Source organism: Silurus aristotelis, assembly GCF_946808225.1.
Source record: "Silurus aristotelis genome assembly, chromosome: 6".
NCBI lineage: Eukaryota > Metazoa > Chordata > Actinopteri > Siluriformes > Siluridae > Silurus > Silurus aristotelis.
In genome coordinates, this window is record NC_139579.1 from 30,435,045 (window position 1) to 30,453,291 (window position 18,247).

An 18,247-nucleotide genomic window follows, 5' to 3' on the forward strand; every position below is an offset into this window, starting at 1 on the left:
TTTTATTCCCTGTTAATTTTGCTACAATACTAAATAAAAATCTGAGATCGTGTTTGTTATTTTCTATGAGGGTGGAGAAATACACTGAACTCTGAATGACCAGAATGTACATGGACTGCATTTATATTTTCATCTTCTAAACATTTCAATTACTTTAAAAAAAAAAAAAAAAAAAAAAAAGAAAAGAAAAAAAAGTGGGGCCACATAAGTCCTTCAATGTGAAATGAAGGAGGAGGAACAAAAATAAGAACGTGAGCTAAAAAAGGACCACATTTACAGAGTTAATCTTTTAAACTTTGCAATTAATTTTAACATGCATTGCTTTTTTAAATACATTTTTATATAATGTAAATTGTTTTTTCTGTAAATATTATTGGGTTTTATTGTCTTGTAAAGACAAAATAAAAAATGTGGGACCATGCAAAAGGCCTAAAATGAACTGTATAAAGAAGGAGAATATAGAAAGAAAGAAAGAAAGAAAGAAAGAAAGAAAGAAAGAAAGAAAGAAAGAAAGAAAGAAAGAAAGAACTGTTCATCTTTTGAACCATTTCAGTACTTTATATGCATTGCATTTTACTACATTTTTTAAATAATTCAAATGGCTTATTTTTCTCGTAAAGTTTCTCGAGTTTTATTGTCTATTAAAGAAAAAAATGTGGGGTCATGCAAAAGGCCTAAAATGTAAAATAAAATATAAATAAATAAATAAAAAAGTGGGGTCACGCAAAAGGCCTAAAATGTGAAATAAAATAAAAAAAAATACAAAAATAAAAATACAAAATAAATTTTTAAAAAGTGGGGTCACGCTAAAATAAAATGTACCTAAAATATTAAAAAAAAAATTATAATTAAAAAATAAATAAATAAATAGAAGGCGGGGGAGGGGGAACCCGGAAGTTATCAGAGAGTTGCTACTCTTGGTTAGTCGAATTGAAGTGTAAGCCATCTTTAGCTTGAGAAACAGCGCCCTCTGGCGGCGGTCGCGTTGAAACGCATCGAGTGCGTAACTTGAATTTGGTGTGTGTACAAGTGGAAAAAAAAAAAAAAAAAAAAAAGAGAGAGAGAGAGAGAGAGAGAGAGAACGGGGCGGGTAGGCGAGAAGAGGAGAGGAGACGATCTGCTGCTAGCACCGTGCCGCCCGAACTCAAACTGCAAGAAGCAGCAGCTCCACCACCACCACCACCACCATCGCTTAGCTACACGGAAACGCCAACGCAGGGGAACGGCTTCGTCTTCTCCTCCTCTCTCTCTCTCTCTCTCTCTCTCTCTCTCTCTCTCTCTCTCTCTCTCTCACGCACTGTGCACAAGGTACCGCAGCCATGTTTTAAATTCTTCTTCTTCTGTTTTGTTTATTTTTTTTCTTGCACGGTGAATTGAAGCGCACATTTGCACCACGCGTTCGCTGGATTTCCGCGAGTTTTTCCTTTTTTTTTCTTCTTCTCCCCCCGGGTGCAGATGGTCCGGTGGTGGAAACGTAGTACGTCATTAAAATGGCGCCAAAAGATTAAGTTCATGGGGCAGTAAAACCCTGTCCGATACGATTATTGAGCAGGATCTGACCTCCATCCTGCCCCTTAGGGGAAATTTATTCAGTGAGAGAGGTGAAGATTTGGGCAGAGAGAAAGAGAGAGAGAGGGAGAGAGAGAGAGGGGTAAGAGTGGAGGAGGAGGAGGGAGGAGAAGGGGGGCTGCTCGGTGTGTGTGTTTGTGCCAACTCAGATGATGGAGCTCCTGCTCCTCTCTCGGTACACGTTCATGGCGCAGGAGAACTCGGAGATGAACTTTCTCCATCACGGGAGAGTGTAAACTGAAAGGCGGAGATGATGGAGCTCGCTCCTGGGGCTGTTCTGAGCTGCTGCGTGTGTTTATGTTTATGTAGTTGGTGTTACTTTGACTCCTGTCACTACCGAACCGCCCCCTTTCTCTCCTTACCCTATAACCCCTTAACTCCTAACCCCCTTACCCTCTTACCCTCTACCCCGTCTAGGAGACCCTGTTCCATGCCCCAGACACACACACACACGCGCCACTTGTTTACCCGAACATCCCCCCCGGGCTCCACTAACGCTACACCATCTCTCTCTCTCTCCCTCTCTCATACTCCCCTTGTGCGTTTGTACAAGTTGAGGAAATCTAACTGTGTCCCCCCCCCCTGGAGTTCATCTCCGGATCTTCTCCGCGTCTTTCCACTAAAACTGTTCCTACACTTTTTACAGAAACGGCTTTAAAAATAAATACATTGTATTTTATTCAGGCAGCACAGCGGGCAGCTAATCGCCTTCAGTCAGGGGGCGTGGCCTTTCGTTCAGGACCCCCTTTTTCGGCCGAGCTTCTGTTTTTAGCCGCGTTCAGCGCGCGAGTTTGCACGATTCCGTGATGCGCGTCTTGTTTAAAAGCCCACTATATATATTAATATATTTAATACATTATTTGAATGATGTTTGTATCAAGGTTTTTTGAAGTATTAGGGTTTTTTTTGTTAATTTTTTCAATTTTTTTCATGACGCTGTGCCTAAATTATTATTATTATTATTTATTATTATATTTTTTTTTTTCGGCCCCTCCGGGCGCGAGACCGCTACTTCATCCCGCGGGATGATGGTTCTAGATGATTACGTCATCCGGACTCTGTAGCCAATGAGAAATCCGCCGGAGGGGTCACGTGACCCGGTCAAATCGTTCCCGCTGTTTGTGTTGTGCAGAATAAACTAGTTTTATAATTATTATTATTATTATTATTTTTTTTATTTTTTTACACAAAAATCACAGCACGCGTTTTTTATTACAGAATAAACTTTAATGGAAATAAATACAATCTATCAGCTTGTCGGTTTCATAGATGAGTGTGTGTGTGTTTGTTTATATATGTATGTTTGTATAAATATTATTATTAACTTGTCAATTGAAAAATATGCAGAACTGTCGAGAAAGTACAAAAGTATACCCATATCTTTGATCTTTTATTTATAAATAATTTTATCTAATGCAAAATCTCGAAATGATCAGGACACCAACCTGAACTTTTGCCATGTTTCCACACGGACGGTTTTAATTGGCGGATTTTGGTGCTTGATCTTGGCGCATCAGTAAAACAAAACTGGTGATTAAAAATTATTTCACTATCGGAGTAGTGGAAGGTTTTCATTTTAGTAATTACATTTAAAAAATATTATTTTGAACGTTAACACGTTATTAATTTTGACAGCAGTTTTATTACACAAGCAATTTTATAACATACACAAAACACGTATATGATCTAATGTGAAGAAAAACAAAATTCTCGAAAATTAAATTCGAGCAAGATGTGTAAGGCTTGTGAAGTGAAGTATTAGATATCAATTTAAGATATGGGATATGTAATATTATTATTATTATTATTATTATTATTAATAATAATAATAATAATAATAATAATAATAATATAGTGACTGTATAAACATAATACTCCCTAAGAATAATTTGTCATGTAGGTATTCTGAAATCTTAAATATTTTTATTGAAATATTGCATTAATAATGAACAAATAAAATTTTTGCGCTTTTTTTTTATAACGATTAGATATTTACTCTGCAAGCTTTATAAACAATTAAACAGTAAGAAGTGTTTTATTTAATAAAGTCTAGAACTTTATAGAATAAAGTCTGCATTTAATCAGTGAGATTGTTAAAGTTTTATCGCATTTAAGGATACTTTTTTTTTTTTTTTTTTTAAAGCTGCACCACTTTTATTCAGAATTTCCATACCAGCATTTATCCCTTTTGTCTTTTTATTCCAATACAAATCAAATTTAATATATTGTTTACTGTCTCACAAATATTTATATATATATATATATATATAAAATAAATATCTGAATAAAGCAGTGTGCTTGGAGACAGACGCTCAGGTTTTTGTGTGAAACTTTAATGGTATTCATTAAGTTTGTGATCCCTGTAGGAAAACTGGTCTGCTGAGTTATTTGGAGACGGCGGACGCTGACCATGAAGCGAAGCCGTGTTCCCAGCACCAGTGAGGAGTCCGATAATGGAAGTAAGCACTTTCTATTTCGTTTTTTTTGTTTTATGATGCTCTTTTTTTTTTTGCATGCCTGTCTTTTTTTTTTTTTTTGCTTTTCTTTTCTGGACATTCTGTTGATGTTGTGCACTACATGTTGTATTTTCTGTCATTATAATAGTGGAGGAAAGATTAGAGGCTTTTCAAACCCACATGTTCATGAAGGCACACGAGCAGACGTGCACAAGCGGATGTGAAGGAAGTGAGCACCTTGACACACACTCAGGTGAAGAGCAGGGACTGTATATTGAGGGAATTGTCCCTTAGTGTCTTGGGGTCTCGTTTTCTGGGAAGCTTTATAAAGTGTAAATCCCCTTGATATTATGCATGCAATTCATATTCTAGACTTGAATCAGCGGTTCTTACCCATGCCCAGTGCACTACAGTGCCTCCTGTAACACACCAGCTTCAGCTAAAAAACAAAAAAAAGCACGGAGGGTTAATTAGTGGTCCAGGAATGAAATTCAATTGAGCTTTTGTTCAACCTTTTAAAACTTGTAAGACCTTTTGATGTCTGGTACACGAGCCAAATCAGAAGCTGAACATGAAAGTGGAAACTAGATGAGAACTTGAGGTAACTTTTTTTTTTTTAATGAACATTTCTCAAAAAAAAAAAAAGTCTAGTAGGACATCTTATGATATCGTGTCCTTAATATGAAGAGGAGCTCTCAAAAGATTAAGCGTTGATTCATATACAGCGCATTGCCTTTTAATGATGAATTTAGCCAAAAAAAAGGGTCACATGCTAACATTTCTGTTGAAGGGACTGTAGTTGTTGTGTAAGACTTCGACTCTATAGGCTGCGATCATGTACATCATGTTCCTTGCCTCATGTCCGTGCTAATTTTTCTTCTCTAGGTAATTGCACATCATGGTCTCAGGTCTCAAAATCCCATCACAGGAGGCGAGATGGAAAGAGACCGTCAGAGGTAATTCCCACCACACCGTCCCCTTTTCACCCCCAAGTGCATCAACATAAACCTGTTGAATGTTTTTTTTTATTAATTGCAATGTATTTTTTTATTAATGAACTGACTATGTTACCACGGCATCGCTCTTTCGCTCTTTTCACCCTCAGGTATTCAGGACCGATTTCATCACAGCGATGAAGCTTCACGATTCATACCAGCTCAACCCAGAGGATTATTACGTGCTTTCTGACCCCTGGAGGCAGGAATGGGAAAAGGGTGTTCAGGTCCCCGTGAGCCCGGAGTCCATCCCCGAGCCTGCAGTACGGTACGGCGAGACGAATCAGAACGACGCTCGAATCAAACACAATAATCATTAATTAACGAACTGTGAGAGCCAGCTGTTAATTCCCAGATGTTGTTGACGGTAATATCTGGTGGATGTAACGAATGGAACACGGCCGCCTCGCTCGAACACGGCGGGGAAAACAAGGAAGCCTTTAGCAGCGTACATTTTTAATTTTTGTCAGGATCGTATAATTGTGTTCGTCGGTTGTCCAGGGGATAATGATATAACTAGTCTTACTCATAGTTGGAGATCATGACTAAAACGTTTCCAGAGGTCTTCTCTATAGCCGGGAACCAATCACACAAAGCTACGATCGATACGAGTTACGATTTTTCGACAGGAGCGGTGTTTAAAAATATTAAACAATTGGGATGCCACTTTCGCTAGCGGGTGACGGAGTAAAGTTGTCTCGGTGTATTTTTTTATTTTTTCCTTTTTAAACAGTAATTTTAGTGATAAAAGCATGTCTTCCAAGCACCAAGTATGTCTCCTGCTTGTAGTGAAAAAAAAGTTTCTCAGTTTAGAGCAGAAAATGATCAATCAGCATGAAGCAGGAAAGACTGTCACCGTAAGTAGAAGATTACCTGTAGTTATTTAGATAGTTATTGGTTGAACCCCGTGACCTCCGTCATGCTTCGGTAGAAAGTTTTTATTCACTATATATAGCAGAATTATGGCTTTCAGCTAACAATTGCATTTATTTTTTTCTCTCCTTTAGCGTCGTATTGGAGAAATCGTCCAGCATGTTGTTCACGAGACCGAAGAAGCTGATTCGCTCGTGGGGGCCTGAGGCATCAGTGTTGGGGTACGTGGGTATCGGGACGCTCTCTGAGGGAACTTGTCGATACGACCTGAACGAGGAAGACGTCGCCTGGCTGGAGGTGGCTAACGGAGAGTTCACACAGATGGGTAAGTTTAGAGGAAAACTGAATTCTTCTCAAATTATCATTATCAAACCCAACCCTGCTTTACTCCGGGAGTTTTTCCTGATCTTTTTTTTTTTTTTTACAGTAAAGGAATGAAATGAAATATTTAAAGCATTGAAGGTTTGTTCTTTTGACCAACCAACAATACAAATATAAATATAATCAATACAACTATAATAATGTTAATGAAACTAGTAGGGAAATGATTTTAGTTACAAGACAGGAAGTCAACCCACGTTAAACGTGTTAAGGGTTTGTTTAAGGTTTCGTCCAGAGTCTTGACTGCTTTCGTTTAAGCCAAATTGCAACGCAAATACAGGAGAGTCTTTATAAATGCCTTCAAAGGAAAAGAATGAATGTACACTGAGGTGTAAAATAAAGTGCACCCTTATAGGACGAATTAGAGTTTTGCTATTTTGCATATTTTGTTTGTTAATGCCCACGTGACGAGACGAGACGTGTCAATATATCGGACAGCGAACGTGCTAAACATTTTGTTGTCTCTCAAATACATGTCTTCGCTCCGCAGCTTTTGCGATCCCATTAATAATTAACATCCTGAGAGTTGATTATTTTCTTATAACAGATTTTTATTCCTTTCATACTTGAGCAATTATCTTCCTTAAAATGTATTAATCAGAGAATCATTATACCTTTTATCCATTTATAGTTACACTCATGTAGGAACATCGTTATTGTTATATGTCACTCCCTTTAGTGAAAAGGACATATCTAAATAAAAAATAAATAAATGGCTGTCATTATTAGTTTTTAAATCCGGAACGCAAACAAAACAAAACGAAACAAGAACGATCCTAAGGTATACGTGTGTATTACATTAACAAGCCGGGTGTGTCCGTGTCCTGTCCTCAGGCATGCAGCTGCTGGACGAGAACACCATGGAGAGACTCATGGAGGAGTTTGAGCGCCGTTGCTATGACAACATGAACCACGCAATGGAAACGGAGGAGGGGCTCGGGATCGAGTACGACGAGGACGTAGTGTGCGACGTGTGTCAGTCACCTGACGGAGAGGACGGCAACGAGATGGTGTTTTGCGACAAGTGCAACATATGTGTGCATCAGGTGTGTGTGTGTGTGTGTGTGTGTGTGTCAGGAAGTAAGAGAAAGATTTCCGAGAGAAACTTTGAAAGTGTTAATTGAACCTTTTTAATTAGGAGAAATCTTCAATGAGTTACATTCCAGTTAAACAACAGATGTTTTGTCAATAATTAACCAAAAGCTGTGAGTTGCCTTTTTATTAAAAAATAAATAAATAAATCAAACGAGCTTCGTTTAGCTACGGCTTTTACAAGTTTGTAATATTTTCAAACAGTTTCAAATGGTTTATTCAGAATTTTTATTTTTTAATTACGAAACAAGTCTATTAGAAGCTATGATCTCTGGAAGAATATGCCTTATGCCGTGTGTGAGTGAGTGTGTGTGTGTGTGTGTGTGTGTGTGTGTGCTCACTCAGGCTTAAGGAACATTTGGTGACTAATTGTGTTTGTGTATGTGTGTTTATAAGCTTGTGGTTATGAATAGTGTTGTGTTCTTTATGTTGGTTTTTTTTTCCCCGTTGCAGGCGTGTTATGGCATCCTGAAGGTTCCAGAAGGCAGCTGGTTGTGTCGGACATGCGCGCTGGGCATCTCACCCAAATGCCAGCTCTGCCCGAAGAAAGGCGGAGCCATGAAACCCACCCGCAGTGGCAGCAAGTGGGTCCATGTGAGCTGTGCTCTGTGGATACCAGAGGTATAAAACCCAGTGTGCTACTGTATAAAACACAATATCGTACAGTACAATTGAATTAGTCCAGCACACAGACTAATAACATTTTGTGTGCAAATGTGGATTTCCGTTGGACGAAATCTTATCAAATAAATAAATAAAGGCTCTTCGTATAAACCTTTAAAATCCCTTCCCGCTGGCACATATCACTTAATATAAATAAACGATGTAATCTCAAATTTCTCAACTTTCTCTTTCTCTCTCACACACGCTCCAGGTGAGCATAGGTAACCCGGAGAAGATGGAGCCCATTACGAGTGTGTCTCAGATCCCAAATAACCGATGGGCTCTAATTTGCTGCCTTTGTAAAGAAAAGACCGGCGCTTGCATACAGGTAAAACATGACACGTGATCCCGTGAAAAAACAACAACACTATCAGGGTGGACAAATCATACATTTATTAGCAGTCTCCTCATTTTACGTTTTGTTTATGCATGTAAATTTGTACGCCATTTGTCAATATTGGTATGTGCTTTTTAAACAACCCAGACCACATTTGCCGTCATCATATCCTTCATTTTTCCTGGGAAGATGTTCCACGAAGTTTTGGAGTGTGCTTGTGGAGATTTGTGCACATTCAACAACGAGGGTGTTATTAAAGTCAGGTGGGCGCTTAGTTGTTAAGGCATCGAACCTTGGATCAGATGGTCATGAATTCAAATCCCAGAATCACCAAGCTACCACTGCTGGGTCCTTAAACCCTCAAATGCTCAGTGGTCAGTCGCTGTAGATATGGGCGTATGCCAAAGGCTGTAAATGTACTGACGTAGGAGAGGTGAGAAGTCAGTGTTCCAATTCATCCCAAAGGAGTTAAAAGGTGGTTAAGGCTTTGGACTTTGGTTTAGAAGGTCATGAGCTCAAATGCCAGCACCAACAAGCTGCCCCTTGAGAAAGGCCACTCTGTCACTCTGGATAAGGGAGCTCTATAGCAAAAGGTCTTCCACTCCAACTCATGTAAAGCTTCATGGAGCTGGCTTTGGAACAGGTTCAGGTCTGGTTAAAGTGAAGGGAAAATTTTATGCTACCACATCCAAAGACATCCTATAGAATCGTGTACCTCCGAATGATGGTTGAAGCCCTAGTAATCGCCACGCTGAAGCTCTTGGGCCCTTGAGCAAGGCCCTTAATCCTCTGTGCTCCAGGGGGCGCTGTGTCATGGCTGATCCCAGCTTCCGAGCAAGCTGGAATATGCGAATAAAAAAAATGTCACTGTGCTGTAATGTATATGTAGCAAATATGTATAATAGACTTATTAGTAGACTGTTCATTCTGTAGAGAAGATTCACCTTGATGCAGTCCTTATTCTGTTCTGTTATTCTGCATCTTGATTGGTCTTAACAAAGCAGCCGTTAATCTTCGGCAATGACGTACACGATTTGCGTATGAGCAGTGGTGTCCTTGTGTCGCACGTAAAACAGGTCCTTCACTTTTCTTCACATTTATTTGAGGTCAAAGCTAGTTTTCTTATACATCGCGCGTTTCAAGACAAATTAGTAATCAATAGCATCGCATGGTGAAAAATGCGAACCACCCGGCGTGTCTAATGTTAAAACATGCAAGTAAAAGTCAGCACTTTCTCTTCTTATTTCTTCGTGGAAGACAGAAAAAAAATACTGCAAGCCAATAAATCAACAGCGTACAGAACCTGCTTGTCCACTCTGCAGCTACAACTAGAAAGCTGATCGCCTGGAGATATAATCGGCTTGTCCCAGGTGCCCGAGTTAGTGATTTGTTCACCCTGTTAATAATAATACAAGACATTTAGTGCAGCAGTTTGATGTATTCACTGTGTAATACAAACCCGTCGTAGTGTTTTTTCCCCCTTCTTGTCCGTTTTTAACAGGAATTTTGTAATAAAAAAAAAGCTTATTTGGATTTTCAAATCTTTCCCTTTTCCACCTGAACTTTAATGCATTTACGTTTTTTTCTCCTCCTCTACCGTCAGTGTTCTGCTAAGAGCTGCCGCGTGGCTTTTCACGTTACCTGCGGCCTTCAGCACGGCCTGAAAATGAACACCATTCTGACGGATGAGGACGAGGTCAAGTTCAAATCCTACTGTCCCACGCACTCGGGCTTGGACTGGCACGAGCAGAGCGGCCTGATAGACGACAAAGGGAGGGCGAAAGGAGCGGACGGAGCGCGACTCAGCGAGAGAAAGCTGCGCGTGCAGCAGCTGGAGGACGAGTTTTACCGATTCGTCAACATAGAGGAAGTCTCCAAACACCTGCATGTGCCACTGGAGAACGTGGATTTCCTGTTTCAATACTGGAAGCTGAAACGCAAATCGAACTTCAACCAGCCGCTCGTCACACCCAAGCGAGAGGAAGAGGAAAGCCTCACCCGCCGAGAACAGGAAGTGCTGCTTCGCAGGCTCCGCCTTTTTACCCACCTGCGACAAGATCTGGAAAGGGTATGTGGTGTTGCCATGTTTTGGTGTTTTGTTAGATACCGCACCTCCTCCTGGTTTTCTTCCTGGTAACATGGGGCAGGCTTGTAATGTCTACACATGGCGTCATGCGCATGTATAAATCATCCCAGAATCTCTTACGTTCCTCTCTCTTAGATGGTGTAGTTTAACAAATAACATTATGAGTGGTGAAGTGATTATCTGATTATCATGGCTGGATATATTTATTAGGCAGCCAATTAATATTTTGTCCTTAAAGTTGACGTGTTAGAAGCAGGAAAAATGGGCGGGCGTAAGGATGTGAGCGAGTTTGACAAATTGACGGCTAGACGGCTAGACGTCTGGGTCAGAGCATCTCCATAACTGCAGCTGCTCCCTGGTGGGCTGTTCCCGGTCAGAGTCACGGGCGGCCGAGTCTCGTTGATGTGCAGACGTGCTCCTGTAGAATCCAATATCCATGAAACATTTTTTGCTGACTGGAACACTTCTACCGCTTTGGGAAACTTGTTTGATTCTTTTGAAAAGGCTTTGAATTAAGTTAATATGTTTAAGATTCGTGTATTTAAGTTTTATATTTGCATAATTAGTATAAAAGTGAGTATGGTCTGTGTGTCTCTGCATGTGCAGGTGCGGAACCTGACCTACATGGTGACCCGACGGGAGAAGATCAAACGGTCTGTGTGTCGAGTGCAGGAGCAGATTTTTCATCATCATGTCCGGCTACTGGAGCAAGGCAGACTCGCTGGTGAGCCCCCTACTGCACTGGAGGTCGTATCGCAAATAAAATATCGGGATTGTCTCATCCTGTTTATTAGATTTCTATCCTATTTTTAAAACTTTGCCAAGGAAAAAAAAATGCATCATTCCATAAAGTTTGCAAGTGGTCACATTTTATGTCTCAATTCTGTTATCTCTCTTTCTTTTGCGCACTCTAACCTCCATTCTTTCTTTTTCTCCTTCCTTTTTATATCCGCATTCAAGGCGTATCTTCCACCAGGCAATTAGAGGAGGCCATGTTTTACTTCCGGGTCGCACCCTCGTCATCCACTTCTCCCCAACCTTTGAGAGGTCACACGGCTCAGAACAGCGCCACCGAGCTGTCGCTGAGAAAAAGCGCCTCGCGGCACGGAGGCTCCAGACGAGGCCAGAGCGAAGCGGACGAGTCGGTCAAGATGGACGCATCCCTACTGTGTAAACTGTCCAGCTCAGAGGGCGTCCCGAATTCCGGCTGCGGTGGGAATGAAACGGAAGCGAGCGAGACGGAGCAGCCGAGGGGAGAGCGCAGGAAAAGGAGGAGGAGCAGGATTTGGGATCAGCTACCAGATCGAAAGAACCCAGCGTCAAAAGTAATAGACGAGACTGTGCAGAACAGTGTAATGGATCATATGGCGATGTCCGATAGCAAAGCAGCGGAAATGAAAACTTCGGTCACGGTGCAGGACGTGTACAACGGGTCTCTTCGGAGGATGAATTCGAGTCAGCATCAGGGAAAGACGATGTCAGAAAAAGTGTCCAACGTCAAAAACTGGGGGAGTTTCCGCATTCCAAAACGCAACGACAGCAAAGGGGCGGAAGGGGAGCAGGAAACAGAGGGGAGAGACTTTACCCATTCTCATCCCATCAGATCTCTAGAGTCAAGCCACACCCCCACCTCCCCTCCAATCAGAACTCGGCTGAGGATGGGCACGGAGAACCGTGACCTCGGCCCGGAGGCCGACCACAGCCAATCAGAGCAGAAGAAAAGATGCCACACCCAGCGACTTCGAAGTCATGACCCGGTGACACAACGGTACGGCTCGGAGGTTTTGCGGCGTGGAGTTCTCGCGTCATGAAATGACACGTGAAAACTTTGTGAAGTTATGTGTCAAATAACTTTTTCTTGTGTAATCCAAATAAAAGCAGCACTTAGAGGAGCCGCATGTAAGATTGTCCTTGGCATTCAGATTCCGCGCGTCAGATTTTAGTGTTATTTACCAACAGTGAAGTATTTCGTTCCTCCTTCTGTTTCTGAACCTCATTCCAGCGCCGAGACGCTACCGTACCGGACAGTCTGATCATACACACACACTTATACTCAAATAGCTTGTGACTAGGGAAATCTATTGCTGTTATAAAAATACAGCAGACTTTTAGCTTCGCAGTAATCTTACATGTAGCTCCTTTTAAGCTTCTGTTACCGGACAGGTATTTATTTTTCTATTTCATATCTTTCTCGATGCTGCTTCTTTTCTTTCTTTCTTTTTTTTTTTGTACTTCATTTAGCCGGCTTTTCCTTTATTTTCCATTACGATCGCCCGCTACGATGCATAGTGCATATGACAAGGTCTCAGAGGCTGAATGCTAAGCTTGTAATCAAAGACAATGAAATTAGTTTAGATACTTAGCTCATTTTTTATGTTGGAAACCTGTCAGACGGAAACAAAAACATGATTCGCGGATTTTGTTCGTTTCGTTTTCTTGATTATGAGTTGCTTACAGCAGTAGTGTTGAACACTGGTCTGAAATCAAGTGATGAAACTCGCTGACTCGTACAATCGTGACTAGCACTTAGTTCAGTAGGTTCCAGTGTCGAGGCCTGGGGAATTCCTACACTGCACAGATTTGTGTTTTTCTCACCCCTGTTAGTAAGTAGGAAGATACAAACCCCACCCAAACACCCCCCCCCAACACCGCCCATCCCCAGGGATTGAGAACCACTGATTTGGTTACATACATGTATACCTTTTTAGTGGTATTATCAAATAGATCAATTTGTCCTGCATCCCACTTGTTTTCAACCTGCCCTCATTGACTTCCCGTCCCGATGTTTGCGTGTCCATCCGTCATATCTTGGCATACACTCTTCCTAGCAAGCACAATGTACCTAAAGAGAGCCTCATAGCAATTTTACTCTATTTGCGTTAAACTATGCACAGATCGGCATAAAACCCAATTTAAATATTCGTATATTTCGGGAATATAAATAATTTTATCGCCTCCCCCGTGTTTGTTTTTAAACTTTTTTCAATTCTGCACGTTCTTTTCACTCAATCGCTCACCCTTACTTCAGCTAATAAAGTATTGAAAAAAAATTTATGAGGGAAAAAATTCAAGGCGGAGTCAACTAGGGCACGTGGAAAAACTATTTGGATTGAAGCCTTCCAGACTAGGCTCAAATTAGTGGGTTTTTTTTGTTTTGTTTTTTAAACAGTAATAATCTGCATTTATTTCTGGGGTAGTACAATTAATTCCACAATCTACCCACAAAACTATTTATAAATTTATTTATTTTGTTTTTTTGTTTTCTTTTCCTATGTAAAGTGGCTGTGGCACTCTGTTTTGTGGTCATAGAATCTTTCTATCCTCAGGTAAATCTTTATTTTGTGCACTTCGGGGTTTTTTTTCTTTTTCTTTCCCCCTCAGATTTAACAACGAAGTCTTGACTATAAATTGTTTTGAGAAACGGCACTCGGAGTGAAACCAAGTTCACCAAGTGACCTGTTTCAAAATTTTTCTTTTTAGGGGGGTAAAAAAAAAAGAATAAAAAAATCTTTTTGTCACATTGAAATAATTGTGCTTTAAACTTTAACAGCATCTTATCTATATGAGAACAGATTAAGAGGCTGCTCTCTTTTTCTTCCCCCTTCTTCAAAACCTTTACACTGATCTTGTGGGATCGATCAATCATCAGTCATCTCCCTGCTGTTCTGGTCACTGAATTGAACACATAGTTCTCAAGACTGAGCTCAATGTTCATGTAATCCACCCCAAACATTTTTTTTTTGGCTTCTTTGAATAAAGTTAAGAATGTCTTTTTTAAAAAAAAGTGTCCTCCATTTAAAATGGGTTTCATGTTGCACTAAGTTGTAAAGAATGATTCAAAGAAAGTTCAAATTCGTGCCACAAATGACTGAAATGATGATGAAATTTTGGGGCGTTTTCCTAAACTTAAGCTTCACTACTTTGTCAGCGTTGCCTTTGGTCAGTACAAAAAAAAAAAAAAAAAAAGTTTAGATTTGCACTTGGATGTTTTCTTCGGTTTTTTTTTCTTTTTGTTTGTTTGTTGTTTATGCTAATTGCAAGCAGACTTCTGAGAGGTCTGTGTTGATCTTGTGCCTGTGTGGCTTTTGTTAACATGTTGCACTAGAATAGAGCAATGCAGCGCAGCTTGACTATGTTCTCTAAAAAGTTATTTTTCACATACAAAGAGACCTTTTATATGAACATGTGCTGCTGTATTTTTTTGTTATGCATCTATTTTGTGAATAAACCCCTTTGAGATTAAACTGGCACGTCTTTATTTAATTTTCTATCCGACAGGGGGCGCTGTTGTTCTGACTAATGTTTGCATTGACAGTCTTAGGGTTACACCATCGTATATATCCTTGATATACAGGGAATTAATTAGTATTAGTAACCCAAAACCTTAAAGGTTGAGCTTCCACTGCTGCTGAGAAACTGTCAAGTAAAACTCCTCAGTCCTGAAAACTTTTCCATGGTGGAAAACTGAAAGGAAAGGCTTCATTGCTGATTCTTACAAAGAGCTGACAGTAAAGACTCATTTCATAAGTGCTTAACAACCGTCACAAAGAGCTTCACATTTTTAAGCCAATTTATAAACAGCATTCTTCATTACACCTCTGCGTGCAAGTTCATACTTTAGAAATACCGATTAAAAGGAGAGATTTAATAGCTGTTCTAGAAAATCAATCAAAACAAGTGGAACTTTGTCACGTTGGAACATGTTTGCTCCAAGAAGTTTGACCTCTGGAACTTTTTCTAGTAGTAGTAGTAGTAGAACAGAACAAAGTAACGTCAGGTGAATTTTTCCGGTTATGTCCACGAGGGCCGATCAGGTGCTTGATCAGTGCATCTTTACCTCAGGACTGCACTACTGCAACTCACTTCTGATGGTCTGCCTCTGAAAGACACCTGACCTTTGGTTCTGCTCCAGAAGTCAAGAGCTAAACTACTGACTTTAGCCTTCCAAAGTTCTTCCACGCTCCCTTCATTGGCTTGTTAAAGCTGCTACTTTGGATTTAAAACACTGATGCTTGCCAACAAAATCCAGACCAGCACCTCTCTATTTCACAGCATTATCTCACTCCAAACTGCACCACTCTCTCTCTCCAATATCTACCACTGCTCAACCGATCCCATCATCTTGCAGAGTACAAGCAGGACATGCATAAAGATTGATTTTCTCTTCAGGCACCTTGGTGGTGGAACAAACTTCCAGTGTTTAGGCTGATATTCTTAGTCCTTTGCTGAGAGAATCATCCACCTCACAGGTGTGGCAGATCAAGATGCTGATTAGACAGCATGATTATTGCACAGGTGTGCCTCAGGCTGGCCACAATAAAAGGCCACTCTAAAATGTGCAGTTTTATCACACAGCACGATGCTACAGCTGTCGCAAGTTTTGAGGGAGCGTGCAATTGGACTGCAGAAACGTCCACCAGAGCTGTTGCCCGTAAAATGAATGCCGTCTCCAAGGGCGTTTCAGAGAATTTGGCAGTGCATCCAACCGGCCTCACAACCGGAGACCACGTGTAACCACAACAGCCCAGGACCCCCACATCCAGCATCTTTACCTCCAAGGTGAGTCCAAGTCTGAGACCAGCCACCTGGAAAGCTGCTGCATTAATCTGTTTGCATAACCAAAGAATTTCTGCTCAAACTGTCAGAACGCGTCTCAGGGAAGCTCATCCGCATTCTCGTCGTCCTCAACCGGGTCTCGACCTGACTGCAGTTCATCGTCGTAACCGACTTGAGCGGGAATATGCTCACATTCGATGGCGTCTGGCACTTTGGTGAGGTGTTCTCTTCACGGACGAATCCCGGTTTTCATTGTAAAGGGCAAAATGCGTGAGGCAAATTGTGATCACACCAGATACTGACTGGTTTTCTGGCACCACCAGTAGTTTGACATGAAGCAGAGGGCAATTTCCTATGAATTACGTTATTTTCTTAAAAGTGCACATCCAGAAGTTTTATTAATTTTAGAACTCGACTATTGCAGTTCATGTGTTTTTAGAAATAACAATTTTTAAAAGAAAAACAAGACTTGGTAATACAGTGCAGACTAACGACATTACTGAGGGTTGTTTTTCTTTCTAAAAAAAAAAAAAAAAAAAAAAAAATATATATATATACACAGTGAGGAAAATAAGTATTTCAACACCCTGCTATTTTGCAAGTTTTTCCACTTAGAAATCATGGAGGGGTCTGAATTTGTCATCGTAGGGGCATGTCCACTGTGAGAGACATAATCTAAAAAAAAAAAAATTCAGAAATCACAATATATGATTTTTAAACTATTTATTTGTATGATACAGCTGCAAATAAGTATTTGAACACCTGTCTATCAGCTAGAATTCTGACCCTCAAAGACCTGTTAGTCTGCCTTTAAAATGTCCACCTCCACTACATTTATTATCCTAAATTAGATGCACCTGTTTGAGGTCGTTAGCTGCATAAAGACACCTGTCCACCCCATACAATCAGTAAGAATCCAACTACTAACATGGCCAAGACCAAAGAGCTGTCCAAAGACACTAGAGACAAAATTGTACACCTCCACAAGGCTGGAAAGGGCTACGGGGAACTTGCCAAGCAGCTTGGTGAAAAAAGGTCCACTGTTGGAGCAATCATTAGAAAATGGAAGAAGCTAAACATGAATGTCAATCTCCCTCAGACTGGGGCTCCATGCAAGATCTCACCTTGTGGGGTCTCAATGATCCTAAGGAAGGTGAGAAATCAGCCCAGAACTACACGGGAGGAGCTGGTCAATGACCTGAAAAAAGCTGGGACCACCGTTTCCAAGGTTACTGTAGGTAATACACTAAGACGTCATGGTTTGAAATCATGCATGGCACGGAAGGTTCCCCTGCTTAAACCAGCACATGTCCAGGCACGTCTTAAGTTTGCCAATGACCATTTGGATGATCCAGAGGAGTCATGGGAGAAAGTCATGTGGTCAGATGAGACCAAAATAGAACTTTTGGGTCATAATTCCACTAAACGTGTTTGGAGGAAGAAGAATGATGAGTACCATCCCAAGAACACCATCTCTACTGTAAAGCATGGGGGTGGTAGCATCATGCTTTGGGGGTGTTTTTCTGCACATGGGACAGGGTGACTGCACTGTATTAAGGAGAGGATGACCGGGGCCATGTATTGCAAGATTTTGGGGAACAACCTCCTTCCCTCATTTAGAGCATTGAAGATGGGTCGAGGCTGGGTCTTCCAACATGACAATGACCCGAAGCACACAGCCAGAATAACCAAGGAGTGGCTCTGTAAGAAGCATATCAAGGTTCTGGCGTGGCCTAGCCAGTCTCCAGTCCTAAACCCAATAGAGAATCTTTGGAGGGAGCTCAAACTCCGTGTTTCTCAGCGACAGGCCAAAAACCTGACTGATCTAGAGAAGATCTGTGTGGAGGAGTGGGCCAAAATCCCTCCTGCAGTGTGTGCAAACCTGGTGAAAAACTACAGGAAACGTTTGACCTCTGTAATTGCAAACAAAGGCTACTGTACCAAATATTAACATTGACTTTCTCAGGTGTTCAAATACTTATTTGCAGCTGCATCATACAAATAAATAGTAAAAAAAAATCATACGTTGTGATTTCTGGATTTTTTTTTTTTAGATTATGTCTCTCACAGTGGACATGCACCTACGATGACAATCTTAGACCCCTCCATGATTTCTAAGTGGGAGAACTTGCAAAATAGCAGGGTGTTCAAATACTTATTTTCCTTACTGTGTATATATATATATATATATATATATATATATATATATATATATATATATATATATATATATATATAC

At 40.7% G+C, this 18,247-nt stretch overlaps 1 protein-coding gene across 3 annotated transcripts; it reads left to right on the forward strand.

Annotated features, from left to right (window-relative positions):
- The first annotated feature begins 1,054 nt into the window (after window positions 1-1,054).
- On the forward strand, window positions 1,055-14,696 carry jade1 (jade family PHD finger 1). 3 transcript variants are annotated; one of them, XM_083544002.1, is made up of 13 exons: window positions 1,139-1,241; window positions 1,274-1,308; window positions 3,936-4,028; window positions 4,174-4,278; window positions 4,911-4,981; window positions 5,131-5,288; window positions 6,028-6,218; window positions 7,109-7,320; window positions 7,820-7,987; window positions 8,241-8,357; window positions 9,970-10,434; window positions 11,059-11,176; window positions 11,413-14,696. In XM_083544002.1, exons 3-13 carry the CDS (start codon window positions 3,980-3,982, stop codon window positions 12,261-12,263), a joined length of 2,505 nt encoding a protein of 834 aa, XP_083400128.1. In that variant the 5' UTR covers window positions 1,139-1,241; window positions 1,274-1,308; window positions 3,936-3,979; the 3' UTR covers window positions 12,264-14,696. The 3 variants fall into 3 exon arrangements, with proteins under 3 accessions (XP_083400127.1, XP_083400129.1, XP_083400128.1); XM_083544001.1 differs by having other exon boundaries at window positions 1,055-1,308; XM_083544003.1 differs by lacking the exon at window positions 4,174-4,278 and having other exon boundaries at window positions 1,078-1,308.
- Window positions 14,697-18,247: the final 3,551 nt, after the last annotated feature.